Genomic DNA, 15,289 nt, shown 5'->3' with positions numbered 1-15,289 from the left:
AGACCCATGCTGGAGAACAACAGTTACAAGTAAGTAACTTGTTCATCACTCTGATCAAGTGAACCCGAGAAAGGGAGGTTCACAGTGAACTGGTAAGAATTGTACGAAAACCATAGAGGAACACTTTGTTGAAAGCCATAGTAAACCCGGCGGAGGGAGGACAACAGTCAAGAGGGGTCCGAGCCCGAGCAAGGCAGACCCAGGGGTGAAGCCATTGCCCAAAGTCCATTAAAAAGGAACTGTTATTGATTTTTGGAATATGTTTTGTGAAGGGTCAGCGCCCAGAAGAGGGGGACCAGGGGTGAATCCATCACCCAAAGAAAACGTGAAGAAGAACTTTGTGTTTTATTTTACTGATCCTCAAAGGCAAGAGACTTTTGTTGAAAAGAGATTTAGCCGTCGAGGCTTCTGAGAAGTTGAAACCGGAACTGTCTTTTCATGCTGGGGAAGCTTGAGTGTACTGTGCTCCAATATCCCACTTGTGCTCAAAACGTGGAGAAGGGAGATGCAAGCTACCGCATCCTGAGGTATTATTTGAGAACACTTCTTTCTTTTCTTGAAAACTATCCTACACCCTTTGTATTAGTTGTAAGGTTTGGCAATAGGTTTCTTAGTATACACCCTTTTTATTTGACACAACCCCACTAGGACTGCCTTATTTTCATTTGATGGTCGACAGTTGCTCCCATCTTAGATTTAGGTTTAGATTAGGCATTTTTCCAACCTGCATACAGTTTAATAACCACCCTTGAACTGTGATCACTTGTATCTGTCTTTTCTATTGCCACCATGAGTTTCCTACACATCCCTCATCATAAATGCATCCTGATTATGTCATATGCCGTAGGATTTGTGCAGCCACAGCAAACAAGGGTAGCTCAGCACCCAGAGCCCGAGGATGCACAGACCTATGCACCACAGCCAGTTGTACCAGCGCAGGCACCCATACAATTGTGGGATAAGAATTATTTACCCCAAGGTACGGTGGCGCACTATACCACAGCGAGTGTTTTTGGGGCAATCCTTTCTTTCTCCTGGGTACGAGCACATACCCCATCTAGGACAGCCCACAGAGAGCTCTGACGTGTCGTGTCCTGTCAGTCACTGCCGATACGGGAGGAACCACAGGTAGGTGTGACAATAGGAGACCGTACATTTACTTTCATGGTTGATACAGGGGCAACTAAATCTTGCACCAAGGAAGGTAGGTTCCCCTAGCAGGAAAGCTGATGGATATGCAGGGATTCTCTCAGGCTATTTTGTCAGTTCCTTACACAGAGGCTCGGTATCCAATGAAAAAATCAAAAAAGAAATTGGACGCGAGGACATTCCGAATTCGGCACTGCAAAAAAGAACATAAAAAAGAAAAATTTGAGTAAGGGGAGCAGTTGTTGCGGGGGTGTCCCCCGTTCGCCTTACTCAACATTAATGGAGTTCGGGGGTGGTGGAACAAGCAGGGTACAAATAAAGTTTTTTTTTTTTAAAGAAAAAAAAGCACCCTGCAGCGATGTTCTCCCTCTCAATGGGGAGGCGGAACCCGCGTCACAGGGAAACAGCTGCGCAGAGGAACAGCAGGTAACTGAGCCGCAGGGGTACGTTTGGATGTTAGGAGGGTGGGGGGGATAGAGGGTGGGGGTGATGTACGGGATTATTTAATTACGGGTATTTCGAATTCGTCATTTTTGAATCCTAAATGTTTGTATATAATCGCGTACATCCAGAGGCTCCACCTGTTACTGTAGGTATGCAGGATGTGTCGGCTCCTTTGTTGTATTGTGTAGATACCCCAGTAAATCTCTTGTCAGAGATCTCTTGAGCAAACTGCATATAACAATCTCGTTTTTTGAGAAAGGTATTGTATGTTCGACACCAGATTTGTATCTTGCTAGCAAAACACAAGAGGTGATGGCTGGAAGGTTTGGAATGAATCTTAACCTCTGGCATTGCTTTGGGCAACTCTCCAGAGCAGTTATTCATCTGCCAAGCCATTACAGAAGGGGAAAGACCATATGCAAATGAGGCTTGGTCCCACTCCAAAAGGGTCAGTCTAGCCTGAACTGCTAGGTTTCATTCCTTCTGCACAAGACCACGAGCATCCCCAGACATATTTCTTCCTTGTTGGGCTTTATCCATGAGGAGTAGCTTTGGTCTGTAGGCCAAGCAAGCACAGGACCCACCTCTGGGCATACCAGTCCCACTCGGGGTGACGATAGCAAAACACAAGAGGTGATTGCTGGAAGGTTTAGAATTAATCTTGCCCTCGAGCATTGCTCTGGGCAATCCTCCAGACCATCATTCCTCGTTTCTTGCTAGGACAATGGCACTTTTGCAAGCATGTTTCAGCAATAGCACAGTAAGAGGGGTGCCTGCACACCCAGATCTGTTCCTTTATAGGGTGACAGTAGTGCTAGGATGGGTGCCTGGGATCAGAGAGAGAGTACTGTGTGTGACTGCTGAGTTTCTATTTCATCCTGCTGTTTCTGTAAGGAAAATCACCAGGTACTTTCATTACTTTGAAAGAGAATGTTATGTGTATTTGTCTGTTACTTCATTTTCTCTTTTTGTTTGTGTTACAGAAATTGTGCGGGTGGGGGTTGGAGAGGAATGAAAATGTTAATGTCGTAGATATTGATACAGTCTCATGATGTGCCAGTGTCAAGGTAAAGAAGGGACACTGAACAGCAAAGATTTATCGCAAATGAGGAGGTAGTTTTTGGATGGCATAGTCGATGTGGATTGCCCTGATTCAGAGAATATGTGGTACAATCACATGCGGATGGTGGGAAGGTAGAGGTCTGCAGATTCCTGTTATATCTGTTCCCTCATCTCCCTTCATCCCCCACACTTCTGTCAATCCCAGAATGTTCATTCCAAGTGAGATGCCACCTCAAGTAGCACAATGTTTAGTGCATCTAGCCTTATGCAGAGTACCGGCCCATTTCAAGGACAATCTGTACAAGCTACGGTCCCGCAGGATGAGTGTATTACTGGCCTCCATCTCTTCCTTCAAAAGATTAGCATGTTCTTTTTATGATTTCCTGATCCAATAAAGAAGATCCCATGATTGGGGGGACGGGTGGGTGTTACTTCACAGTAATCCTAGTTTTGCATCATTTCATTAAGGAGCGTCACTAACATGCACTCTTTCCCTTCAAGCCCAGTTATGAAGGGCAATGTTTAGGATAGGTACCACCCCTCACTAGCACTACAAAGAGTAACTCAAGACTTACTACCAGTGTAGTGCATTGTGGAGCTCTCCAAATACTGTCTTATGGTGACAGTTGTTTCCTGCATGTAAACGAGAGATTGATTGCATTTATTGCATCTGCTTTCTTTTGTTTCCATAAATAAAGGGTGGACAAAATACTCTGGTTGGCTTACAGTCTTTATTTCTGAGATGAACTCGGCCTTATTTAGAATTAATTCTAATACATTTGTAAAAAAAAGTATTCTGCAAACTTTGCTCTTACAGAGATGTTCATGTGTTTGATTATAATGAAGCTATCCGGGATGAAGAACAAGGATTGCACAAATGTAACCTAATAGTGGTCGGTTTTTGTTCTGGCTGGGGAGGAAGCATAGCTCAGGGGCAACGTGTTTGTCTTGGAAGCAAGACAACACAGCGCAACACAGGTTTGAATCCTGAGTCTGCGCTTAGAAACCACTTGCTGGTATTAAGCGCATTATAAAAGAACAATTATAATTATATAATTATAAATACTTTTTTTTATTCATCTGTTTCCAAATTAGGTTAGATGAGGCTGCCATTTCTCTTCAGAAGGAAAAGAATATTTATAAAGACATAGAAAATTATCCAACCTGTTTTAAGGTAACTCATGTTTATTCATTCAATGTTTTTCCGAGATATTTTCCTGTGGTTAAAACATGTCTAGATATAAATATACATTGATGTTAATCTAGCCCTCTCAATAGGATGCAAAGGTTATACATTGTGAGGGTATTGCTCATATGTCTTCAATTTGAGGTCTCCTATGGCATTAATGTATCTCTCTCACTGAATGAAGGTGAGCATATTAATGTGAAATCTGGGCACTTAGTTGAAGTATCTCCCTTTTATGAACACCTTTGAAATGCTTTGAGGTATAATGTACAAAGGAATTTTGCACCATCACCTACAGTAAATAATGATGATGTTGTGTATGATGCCCAACAAAGACAAACCGCTCTGGATATTGTATTTAACTTTGAGGTTCCCATAGATGTCTGTGCACAAGCAAGAGGGATCGCAATCATTCACTTTTCTTCAGATTCTGCAGGAAAAGTTTAATTCTGGACTGGGGTGGATAAAGAAGACCCAGTTCTGTATTTCAATCCATTCCACCACTGTGCAGGGTGGTTAAGACATTACATTTGCCAGGAGTTACTTCCACAGACCTGTCAAAGGATTGGCCCTTGTGGTTCGCAGATCAACCCCAACCGTTTGTGCTTATCATCTTCTTTCTTAATCCTGCATCAGAATTATTCTGCAGCCAGGCAGGAACCCAAATGTTTTCCCACAATTATCAATGGTAAAACCCAGGGAATAAAGGGGCCTGGGAATCCAGGGAGGTGTTAATAAGATAAAGACCCAGGTGCCGTGTTAGCTATAATGCCATGTGTCTCCACTTAACATTGAATATAAAGTGACATATCATTTCTTTAAGGCCCTGTGCGTTTTATGTTGAGAGGGCAGGCTTAAAACTGAATGTAGCTTTGGTGCACTAGAATGTATACTGCTTCAGTAATCGTAAGCACCACCAAGTGGAATTCTTTGCTCATGCCAACGCAGATTCAAACAGGTCATAGGGCCTCATTACAGGTCGGGCGGTCCGGAAATAACCCGATCCTTAGTCTAGCAGGCGGGAGGTGGTGTTCCCGCCAGGTCTGACCTGGCGGTTTTACCACCGCCCGCCTGCAGGCGGACGAGGAAACACTGGCACCATCACGAGATGGTGCCCATGTTTCCATGATCCCCATTCCCATTGAGTCCCATAGGACCCATAGGACTCAATGGGAATGGGGATTTACACCATTCCGCCACCGGAATTCCCGGGACACCGGGGTTGTAATGCCCCGGTAATTCTGGGAATCACGGAGGCGGAATGGTAATACGAGTCTGGCGGTAACCAGGTGGTTTTACCGCCTCGGTTACCACCGGACTCGTAATGAGGCCCATAGTGTTGTCTAAAAACACTATTGCCTCATGTGATATCATGCGATAAGCAGCCGATGTGAGCCTTGTCATGAATGAAAACCGAAATTAGCACAGAGGTGTCATCTATTCTTAGGAACCAGTGCAAAATGTAAAACCCCTGCGGTACCTTCTCTAGAAAGCTGCACAAGAAGAGCCATGCATAATGTGTCAGGTAAAGATGGTTTTAACATTGTACCACACCTGCACACACACACGCACACACTTGCACGCACACACACACACTTGCACACACATATAAAGTTGTCTACACATGTTATCTGGATACAATACATTCACAACCCCACACAAGAGGAACTGAATAGAATGGATGTTTGTTTTTAATTCTTGTTTGTTCATGTGACCTTTCTTTGATGCCATACTTGTTTGGATACTGGAGAAAATCGGGTGTTTTGAAATGAATGCATGCGCTGTCTGAAAAGCAACAATTGTTTATCAGTGAAGTAAATTATATCACCTAGATAAAAGCAATAGAAATTTTTAAATGCCTACTTCCTTTTAGAGTGTAATATATATGGGATCCTGGACGTGAATGCTTGTGTGTAAGTCAAGAGAGCGATTCATACAGGCAGGGAAAACACGTTGGATTGACCAATTGTATTTGAGCCTATAACATTGTAGTGATTTCCTTAGTAAAGTCAGAGACTGCTTTAGTTGAAGTTTACTTTATACTTTTAAATACATTTCGAATTTTGATAAACTCATTGTCTATTGCCCAGAATTGTGGCGACAGACAGTATATCCGGGGACATGAGATTAGACATGTTGCCCTATTTGAATGTGTAAATTAATACCAAAAAGTATTTGACAATGAGGAGATGGTGTTTTTAGAGTGTCTACTTTATCTTTAGGAGACACATATTTTAATACCTTTCTTGCCATATTTTAAATGCTCTGACATTCTATTATTTATTGTATGCCTACCTTTTAAATCTCTCTTGAATCCTCTGTCAGCTAGGGTTTCGATTTGATTATGTGGCATAGTCCAGTCCCCCATTAGGGATGTATATCCTTCTTCTCCTTCCTTGCTCATTAAGCTGACTCCGCAAATGCTGATAAGTTAGCATCATTTACATCCAAACCATGAATGCGAGCATGTGTAAACATCTTTTAGAGAGGTTTTTCCAGCTGCTGCCCATCTGCCCTATGGGTACCTGACTTCATAGAGAATGTTGGCATAGCTTCATTTTTTACCCTAAACACACGTCTCCCTAGCTTTACCATGGATGATGCCACAGATTATAAATGCAGACCGAACAATCGATTTACCAGAAATGTGTTTCTTGTTATTGTATAAAAAATATGCTGGGGTCGTTCTCCCTAATTCTCTGGAAATTGTTTTCTATTTTCTGTTTATTTTTGAAACTATTTACATTCACTGTCTATAGCAGACATAGTCTGGTATGTATAGCAGACATTACAAACTAACATTACCTCCCTGGATGATGAATTTTTCAGGTACATAGAATAAGGCATGCCTTTATGCTGTAGAGAACTTTATATGGTACTGTGACGAATCAATCACGATTCCTCCCAGAAACCTGGTCTGGAACCCTTCCCATGTGACCAGGGAAAGGCCAACGCTTCCTGACCCTGGGAGTGGTGTACTGCGGGAGGATCACATGGGGGTGGGGGCAGACTAGGGAGACTGGGAAACCCACCTGTTTAACTTTCCCTGTAATCCCACACTTTTGATGGCTGTTTGCCAAATTGCAGATATTAAAAGAACTAACTTTGTTGTTGGGGAGTGCCATCATCCCATAAGTACTGGGATGAGGTAGAGGGCTGAAGAGGTGTGTTGTAGCAGTAGTCGGCATAACATCCCACACCTGAAGGAACCTGGGAGGCATAAAAGGTCACTTTAGGTTCATGCAATCAGAGGGAGCTGGAACTGTGACTGGAGTATGTGCTGTAGCAGTAGAAGCAGAAAGAAGGAGGCACAGCGTTGGCAAACCAAGCAGAAGTGGTAGAACGTTAGGGACACTGGAACGTGGATGCAGCAGATTTCACCTGCTTGTTCTGAGATTGTCCTGTTTCCCCAAACTCTGAAGTGCAGATGCTGTGCAGCGGAAGACAGTCTTTTTCTATGTGAGCCGATTGCTGTGCAGGGAACATGTCGGAGACCAAGGCGAGGAGCTATTGTCAAGCTGTTGGTCTCAGGAGCAAGAGGTGCTCTTTAAATGAGTGGCCAGACCGGAGACTCCTTCAACAAGGAGGGGTGTGGGTCCCTGTGATGCCGAAAGCAGTAGAAGTTGTGGCAGAGGTCATGTAAGTTGTGCGACCTGCAGAACAAGGATTACAGAAGCTGGCGAGTGAAACCTGCCGTTCTGATTTCCTTGTGCGAGCACTGCCGGCCATACTATCCAGTTTCCTATTCACTCGAGTATAGTTATAAGCAAGCTGAAGTTGTCCGATAATTCCTTTTACTCGCATGAAAAGCAAACTTTGCAAATGACCATTGTTAAACCCTTAAAGACTGTAAACCTTATGAAGAAGTGGTCGCGTGTCTCTCGTTAAGGAGAGGAAACGTTGCGAAGACCATTGCTGAATATCTAACATTGACAAGACTATTGTTCAAACCTTTGAAAACTACCTATACAAGTGGTTGTGTGTGCCTAATTATGCTTTCGAAAGGAAGACTGTACTCTATTCTTACTTTCATGCGGGCATGCATTTTCTATACAAGAAGTTAAGCAGAAAAGCATTGTATCTTTGTAGAGAAGAGCAAGCATTGTCCAAGTCAAGAGCCTCCCCATATTAAGAGTGAGAAATGCCTTTTCCATAGGCAAAAAGCTATTTAACTATTACTGTAAACCTAATAACAGTTCAACATTGCCTAATATACAAGTGTGCAAGCATTACCTGATAACAAAAGAGTGACACCAAGGTTTCTGGATAATTACTGGGCTAATAGTTTGCAAATAGGTGAAGGCAAAGTTGGGGAAGGGAAACTTGCTGTTGATGAACATTATTTAAAGTTGTTGTTGTAACAGACAAGAGAGGCAAAGAGGCTGGCCCTTTTGAAGAGCGGTTTTCAGAGGAAGAGTGCCTTGCCTACTTGAAGAGGTTGAAGTATTGGAATTGAATCTTGTCAAAAACTGTCTTAAAGCCCAAAGTACTGAAGCTGTGGTAGTAGTCAGTGGCTTAAACAAATTGGAGTACTGCGAAAAAGAAGAGTGTTCTCATGCTAAATTTGAGTAGAAGTGAAGTTGTTGAAGTAGAGAAAGCAGTACTGTGAAGTCATCCTGACAAATCTACCCACTGTGAATTCTAATCTTCTAACAAATGACATTCTAACTGTTAACCAAGAACTGTTTAACTGACACTCGTGGAAGTTGTATTTCTTTTAAATTGTGGCAAGTCTTCTTGGATTGCTGAAAGTGGTGGCAAAGCATCGTGGCTGGGAATAACATTGGTGCTATTCTGAGGAAGTGGGAAGTCCATATTTCACCAAGGAAAAGAGGTTTGCTATTGTTGGAAATTTGGTTAACAGAACTTAATTTTGACATTGAATCATCAAGAACTGATTTGAGACTGTTTTAAATAAAAGGAGTTCCTTATTTGACCATAAATACACTTTGAATCCTGGGGAAGGGGATTCACCCAGATTGTTCAGAGGCTATCAAGAAACTGTGAATATTGTTTATTTAAATAGTCATATATTTTCTTTGTGTTTTTGTTGTTTAGTGTGAGGGCCAGCCTGCCATTGTTCCCCTTTAGCTTTGGTTAGGGAAATACTCAGCAGAGTATGGACAGTGAGGCAATTTTCTTTGTTTTCCTTTAATAAAATGGGACATGCTAATCATCAAACAGTTGTCTGCCTCACATAGCTGACCCCCTCACAGTACCCACTGATTTCGCTGCAGAATGTACTCCACCACAGTGTGAAAAATGAGAAAGGGAACATACTAAATACTAATACTTTTTTTTTTTACTCACTACACATTGGAGCACTGTCGATGTAACCTTATTTCTCTTCCTTCCAGTTAATTGATTTACTATCAAGCCTGTTCTTCTGTTGTTCAATATGTGTTCTTTCTTTTAAGGTGTGTGTGGGACATTTTGCTTCCATCTTGTTTCTGGTTCAATGTATGTAACGTCCTCCTTTTGCCAGGGTCATGAGCCGCATATCACTGGCTTTAGGTAAACCTTGTGCACACGTTTTTTTTCCGCTGCATTCACACACAGCCTCTGTCACAAGCCAAGACAAACTATATACAGGGCAGTCCCTGTCCCTTGCCCTCCCTCCTTCTCTTCAGGAATCAAACAGTAATCCCTTAATAGCCATCTCCAGCATATGCAGCGGATGGGGCATCAGTGCTGAAAGTGACAGTGAGTATCATCCTCCTGCTTTGCTTTGGATTTGCGTAAGGTGGATTTTGTGGGTGGTAGGAAGTTCTGTTGGTGTTGCGCAGAACGTCGCATCCCCAGTTTCTGGGTTTTCCGAGGGGCATTCTGGGACTTTTTGTTTTTGGCCCTTGGGCACACAGGTATCTGCTAGGCATGCCAATGTGCATAGTGCAAACACCACCTATCCTCCATTCTCCTGTCAGACAAGGTTATTACGGTAATGAAGAGGCCCTCTAAAACTTAGTCTGCTTACTCTAAATCTCGCCTTCCCTGAGGATGCATCAGGCTCAGGCTGAATCGCCTAAAAAGGCAGGACTGATGTATATAGGTCTGAGGCTTGTGGATCTGCTTAGATCACATGCTATGGATAGGCCGACATCTAGTGGTAGTCACGGAGTGTTACATGATTTGTTTTTGAAACTCTAAATGCGCAATCCAGTTATACTATCCCTAGTGTGACGTCTACTGTATCCATGGTCCTTCACGCGTCGCGGTCCCTCACATCATTTTATTCCCACCACCATCGTGGTCCGTCGATAGTTTGCAGAGTTCTTCTGGCTAACGCCTTTAATTAGACAAAGTTTAATTTGAGACTTTCTTGCTATTTTTTTCTACAACCGCCCATCGCCCTCCGCCTTACCAACCGCTTCGGTAGCCTTCAGCGGACGCTACATCGTCGACGACGCTCAACTGTCTCGGCGAACGAAGATTGCGGCCTACATAGGCCTCACCGGGCATCGGCCCTTCACAGTAGGGAGATTGGTGGGAGATCACACACTTGTAAACTTTTAGAGAATGCCTCTTCTGACCTCTTATCTTCCCTTTCATCGCTGCGCTCACTTTTTCCACTTACAGTGGCAAACACTCCATTTAAATGAAGCCCTTGCTACAACAGGAAATACCTCTGGAAAAACACGCACAAGGTGTGCAATCACTGTCTGCCAAGGGATCAACCCGAAAAAAACTGCAAGACCTCCAGATGTTTCTGCCCCAAAGGACCATCGAACCAAACGCTGGGCTGCCCATGCCATGCAGGCTAGTGCCTCCATAGACGTGGCTGGGGAATCCAGTGAGGGTAGCATTGACGTCCTTAGTGACACTGGAGACGATCAGGGCTCAATGTAATTCCATGTGCAGACCCCTGGCTCCAACAAGCAGGCCAGCAGTCCTGTGACAGAGAAATCACCCGGCGGCTCAGACACCCACACTTCACGCCACACTAAACACACACCTCCCGGTCGACCGCGTAGACCCACGCAGTGTCGTAGAAAGGGTCCGCAAAGTCATCCCTGTCCTCTGGGCCATCGTGCTTCGCTGCATGACAGGCCTCCCGAACAGGTGCCGAAAGCCTAAAAAAGAACTGCTTTCACACTCTGAAGGACATGCGTCGAAAGGCGCCTTGGCGCCCCATGCATCCACGTCCAAAAGGAAGGAACATATTAAAAAACACGTCCCAGTTACACTTTTAAATTCAAAATCATCAAAAACTGCAACATTTCGACACCCCTACCATCCACCCCTCTACCTCACTTTCTCCCTCTGAAGATAACATTTCAAGGGCCATGCATCACAAGGACCCTACACCCTTGCAACAAACCCCTACCCCCTCAGTTTTCCAAGATCAACTGAGTGGACCCCAGAGAGCTTTGACAGGGTTATGAGGAGAATGTCCTGCTTTGTGGACTTCATGGACCGGCACCCTGAGGAACTCCAGAACCTTGAGGGCTCTACACAGAAAGGAGTGGCTAGGGATGGACCACCTGCTAAAAGGCCACCTCTGGACATTTCATAGCCCAGCACTTCGACCCAAACCCAGACCACCTCACAGTACCTTGACCCCTCGCAGGATCTTTATATTATAGACCTCTCGGGTTCTCAGGATCCTGGATCTTGGGGAGGTCAAGGGGACCATTATGGCCAGGGCCAAAATTATGACGATGAGGACATCTATGTCATCCAGTCACCAGACCATGAAGCTCAGCCGGCGGCTGACTCTCCATTTGACAGTCAGCTCCAGTATAATGAGCTACTTCTCAGGGCCGTACAGCATTTTAAAATAGACATCCAGGAGCACCAACTTGAAAAGGATTTTGTGGGGGACATTGTTGGAGACAAGAAATCCACCACACCATTTATCCCCTTCCTACAGTCTATCCAAAGGCGTATTCGGCCTTCTATTCTTACACCAAACCTTACAAGGGGCGGTCAACCCCTCACATCGAGAAAATATTAAGACCGGCACCCACCGACCCGCTGTACATCAGAGGTCAGCTTAAACCCGATTCCTTCACCACTTCAAGGAAAAGGGCGTGCCCACCTCTAGCCCCTGCGCAGGCCCCGCCTGATAAAGAAAGCAAAAAGATCTATACTTTTGTCAGAAAAGTGGCTTACTCGGCTGCCTACCAAACTATAATAGCCAACAATACCAACCTCCTGGCTAGCTATGGTTGCCATAAGTCGGACGAGCTGGAACAACAAATTTCTGCAGTCCCAGAGCCTCTTAAGTCACATCTTCTAAAAACTGTGTCAGAAGGCAAGCAGGTGGCTAACTGCATTTTAAAAAACAACCTAGATGCTGCTAACAATGCAGGCTGCATCATAGCAGAGGGCACAATTAATCAAATGCCATGTTTAGCTAAGGCAGTCAGGGTTCGAACTAGAGACACAGGCCATGTTGCTCAACATGCCCATTGAACCTAATGCCCTGTATAGTAAGACAGTCAAAGATGTCCTGAAAACTGCCAAAGAGGAATATGACACCCTAAAATCTCTTGGACAAGGTCTTTTAACACTAGATGGTTCTGTGTCCAGGGCCCACAACGCACCTCGGGTTACAATCAAGGCAGCCAGTCGCCATTGTGAGCCACCTCAGAGGGACAGTCCTCCTCCTCCAACTTTCAAAGAGACTACAAAAGGTCTAGGACCAGGGGTAGAGGCTCTTCTGCCAGAGGCTCCACTCCACTCAAGCAATGACGCCCCACTCCAGGTTCCCTCCCATGCCACTCCACGAGGTTGCATGTCACAATTCACCCACGCATGGGAGGGGATAACTTTAGAAAAGTGGGCGTTATCCACTGTGACGGGCATATACTGTATATATCTTCTGCAAAGATCATCCAACCACCCGCCAAGATGCAGAAAAATGACACCAGAGGAAAGGCGCATTTACTGGAGGAGGTGAAAGCCCTGCTGGAAAAGGACGCAATGGAAACCGTCCTAGCAAACCTGGTAAACAAGGGTATTTATTGAACTTACTTCCTTATGCCAAAGAAAGACCAAACAGTGCGCCTGGTACTAGACCTGCGCCCAGCAAACACTTATGCCAAGTCTAAAAAATTTCGAATGACAAAGCTTCAGGAAGTAATTCCTCCCTTAAAACAGGGATTAAGTGGCAGCATTGGATATGGAAGATGCGCTCTTCATATTTCAATGTTCACAGTGCACAGAAAGTATCTACGCTTTCAAATAGCAGGAGAACACTACCAACTCAAGGTGCTCCCTTTCAGCATAGCCTCAGCACCAAGGGTATTCACAAAAGTACTAGCAGTGGTAGCGGCGAACCTATGCAGAGAGTCAATCCCAGTGTACCCTTCTATGGACGAATGCAAATTTGAGGGGACTCCCCTGTTATCATCCAGAGACAACACCCAAAGAACAATCCACCTTCTCTTCCAATTGGGATTCTCCATCAACGAGAAAAAAATCAATTCCTGGGAGCAATCATAAAGACACAGGAGGGGCTAGTCTTCCCCTCATATGAAAGATTTAAGAACTTGATGTTGCAAATACCTCACTATCTAGCTGGTTGCCAAATAACCCTACGCAAGGCCACACGCCTGCTCGGGATGATGGCCTAATGCATTTACATAGTTCCACACTTTCGGCTATGCATACGCCCAGTGCAATAGTGGTTAGCAAAACAATGGTCTCAGACAAGCGGTCAGTGGGACGATCTAGTGGTTGTTTCGCTAACCCTACTACAGGATCTTTTCTGGTGGTCCAAGGTCATTTTGTTAAAAGGAAAACCTTTTTGCAATCCATCAGTTCAAGCGATATTAACTGCAGATACCTAACTCTCCGGATGGGGAGCACATTACCTTCATCGCACAGTTCGCGGTCAGTGGGCACACACCACAGCCCAAAACCACATCAACCTTCTAGAACATCTGGCAATTCTCAAGGCTCTGCAAGCTTTTCAGCAGCATCTAGTAGGTCAGACAGTGCAAGTCCTCACAGACAGCACCACTCCGATTTCTTTTTTTAAATGTTTTTATTTAAACAAGCAGAGAGGCACAGACTCTCCAAGTCTGCCCAGGCTATACCAAAAAATGTGGAAGTGGGCACTGAAGCGGAACATGTTCTTAGTCTCAACACGTTCCAGGGGAACTCAGTGCTCTAGCAGACACTCTGAGCAGCAATCCTCTACCCGAGTGGCACGAGTGGCAAATCAACAGAGACGATCTAGACAAAATATTCTCCCTGTGGGCTTATACTCCTTTAGACTTGTTAGCCACGAGCCAAAACGCACAATGGCCATCCAGGTTTCCTCAACCAGAGTACAAGGGGAATTCCCTATGGATGAGCTGGTCAGGGGGATTTTGCTTACGCTCCCCCCACCCCTCCCGCCGATACAACTCCTCACCAGTATAGTGCACAAGATGCATCAGTAACAAGCCACGCCAATCCTGATAGCTCACGCAAGACAACCATGGTTTCCACACCTGCTCAAACTGGCGATGTGCAAACCAATCAAACTCCCGTGCCCCTCCAGCATGCTGTCCCAGCACGAGGGGACGACACTCCATCCACATCCTCACTCTATGAACTTGGCCGCCTAGCTCCTGGAGTCTTGAGTTTGAGCACTTAAACCTTCCTCAAAGGTGTATGGATATCCTAAAGAAGGCACAGAAACCCAACACCAGACACTGTTACTTCAACAAGTGGAAAAGGTTTGTGGTGTGGTGCAGGTCACAATCCTTAAATCCAATTGAATGTTCACCATCCAACATTCTACACTGCATGCTTTATCTACTAGTCTCTGGCCTAGTATTTAACTCCATCAAGGTACACCTAGCGGCCCTGCTCGCGTACAGGACTTCACAGAACAAAATGTATTGGTGGAAAGTTCCTGTTATCAAAGCGTTCATGGAGGGAGTAAAGAGACTAAACCTCCCAATTTCTAAACCTCCACCAGGTAGAGCCTTAATGGTGTGCTCTCATAGCTCATGACCTATGCACAATGCCATCCTAAAACACTTAACCTACAAAACCGCCTTTCTGGTAGCCATCACCTCGATAAAATGGGTTAGTGAGTTACAGGTATTATCTTTACTAGACCCTTTCTTTGTAATCCACAAAGACAAGGTGGCCCTTGGAACACATCCTAGGTTTTCACCATAATTCATATCCAAGTTCCATGTCAACCAATCCATTGAACTACCTACTTTTTTCCAAAATCCATCTAACTCAGCTGAAAGAAGCCTCCATACATTCGATGTAAGGATGGTGGTCTTGTACTACGTAATCAAAACAAAACCTTTAAGGGAAAACAGACCAGCTCTTGGTTTGCATAGCACCTGGTTGGGAAGGTGATCCCGTTTCAAAGAACACCATCTCCAGATGGATAGTCAAGTGCATATAGATGTGCTATTCACTATCAAAGAAGACCCTACCTTTCACACCAAGAGCTCACTCTACCACGGGTACAGGAGCTACTTTAGCATTTAT

The 15,289-nt window shown here is 44.6% G+C and overlaps 1 protein-coding gene across 1 annotated transcript in view; it reads left to right on the top strand.

Annotated features, from left to right (window-relative positions):
• The window catches only part of NAPG (NSF attachment protein gamma), a 307,511-nt gene that overhangs the window by 193,299 nt on the left and 98,923 nt on the right, over positions 1-15,289 (top strand). Inside the window, exon 9 of the mRNA XM_069613376.1 lies at positions 3,751-3,829. Coding sequence (XP_069469477.1) covers positions 3,751-3,829 — 79 coding nt within the window. The remainder of the gene's footprint in view (positions 1-3,750; positions 3,830-15,289) is intronic.

The sequence above is a fragment of the Ambystoma mexicanum genome, chromosome 5p (assembly GCF_040938575.1).
Source record: "Ambystoma mexicanum isolate Mex_15411 chromosome 5p, UKY_AmexF1_1, whole genome shotgun sequence".
NCBI classification, from domain to species: domain Eukaryota; kingdom Metazoa; phylum Chordata; class Amphibia; order Caudata; family Ambystomatidae; genus Ambystoma; species Ambystoma mexicanum.
The sequence above is the reverse complement of the archived record's forward strand: the minus strand, read 5'-3'. Positions and strand labels throughout refer to the sequence as shown.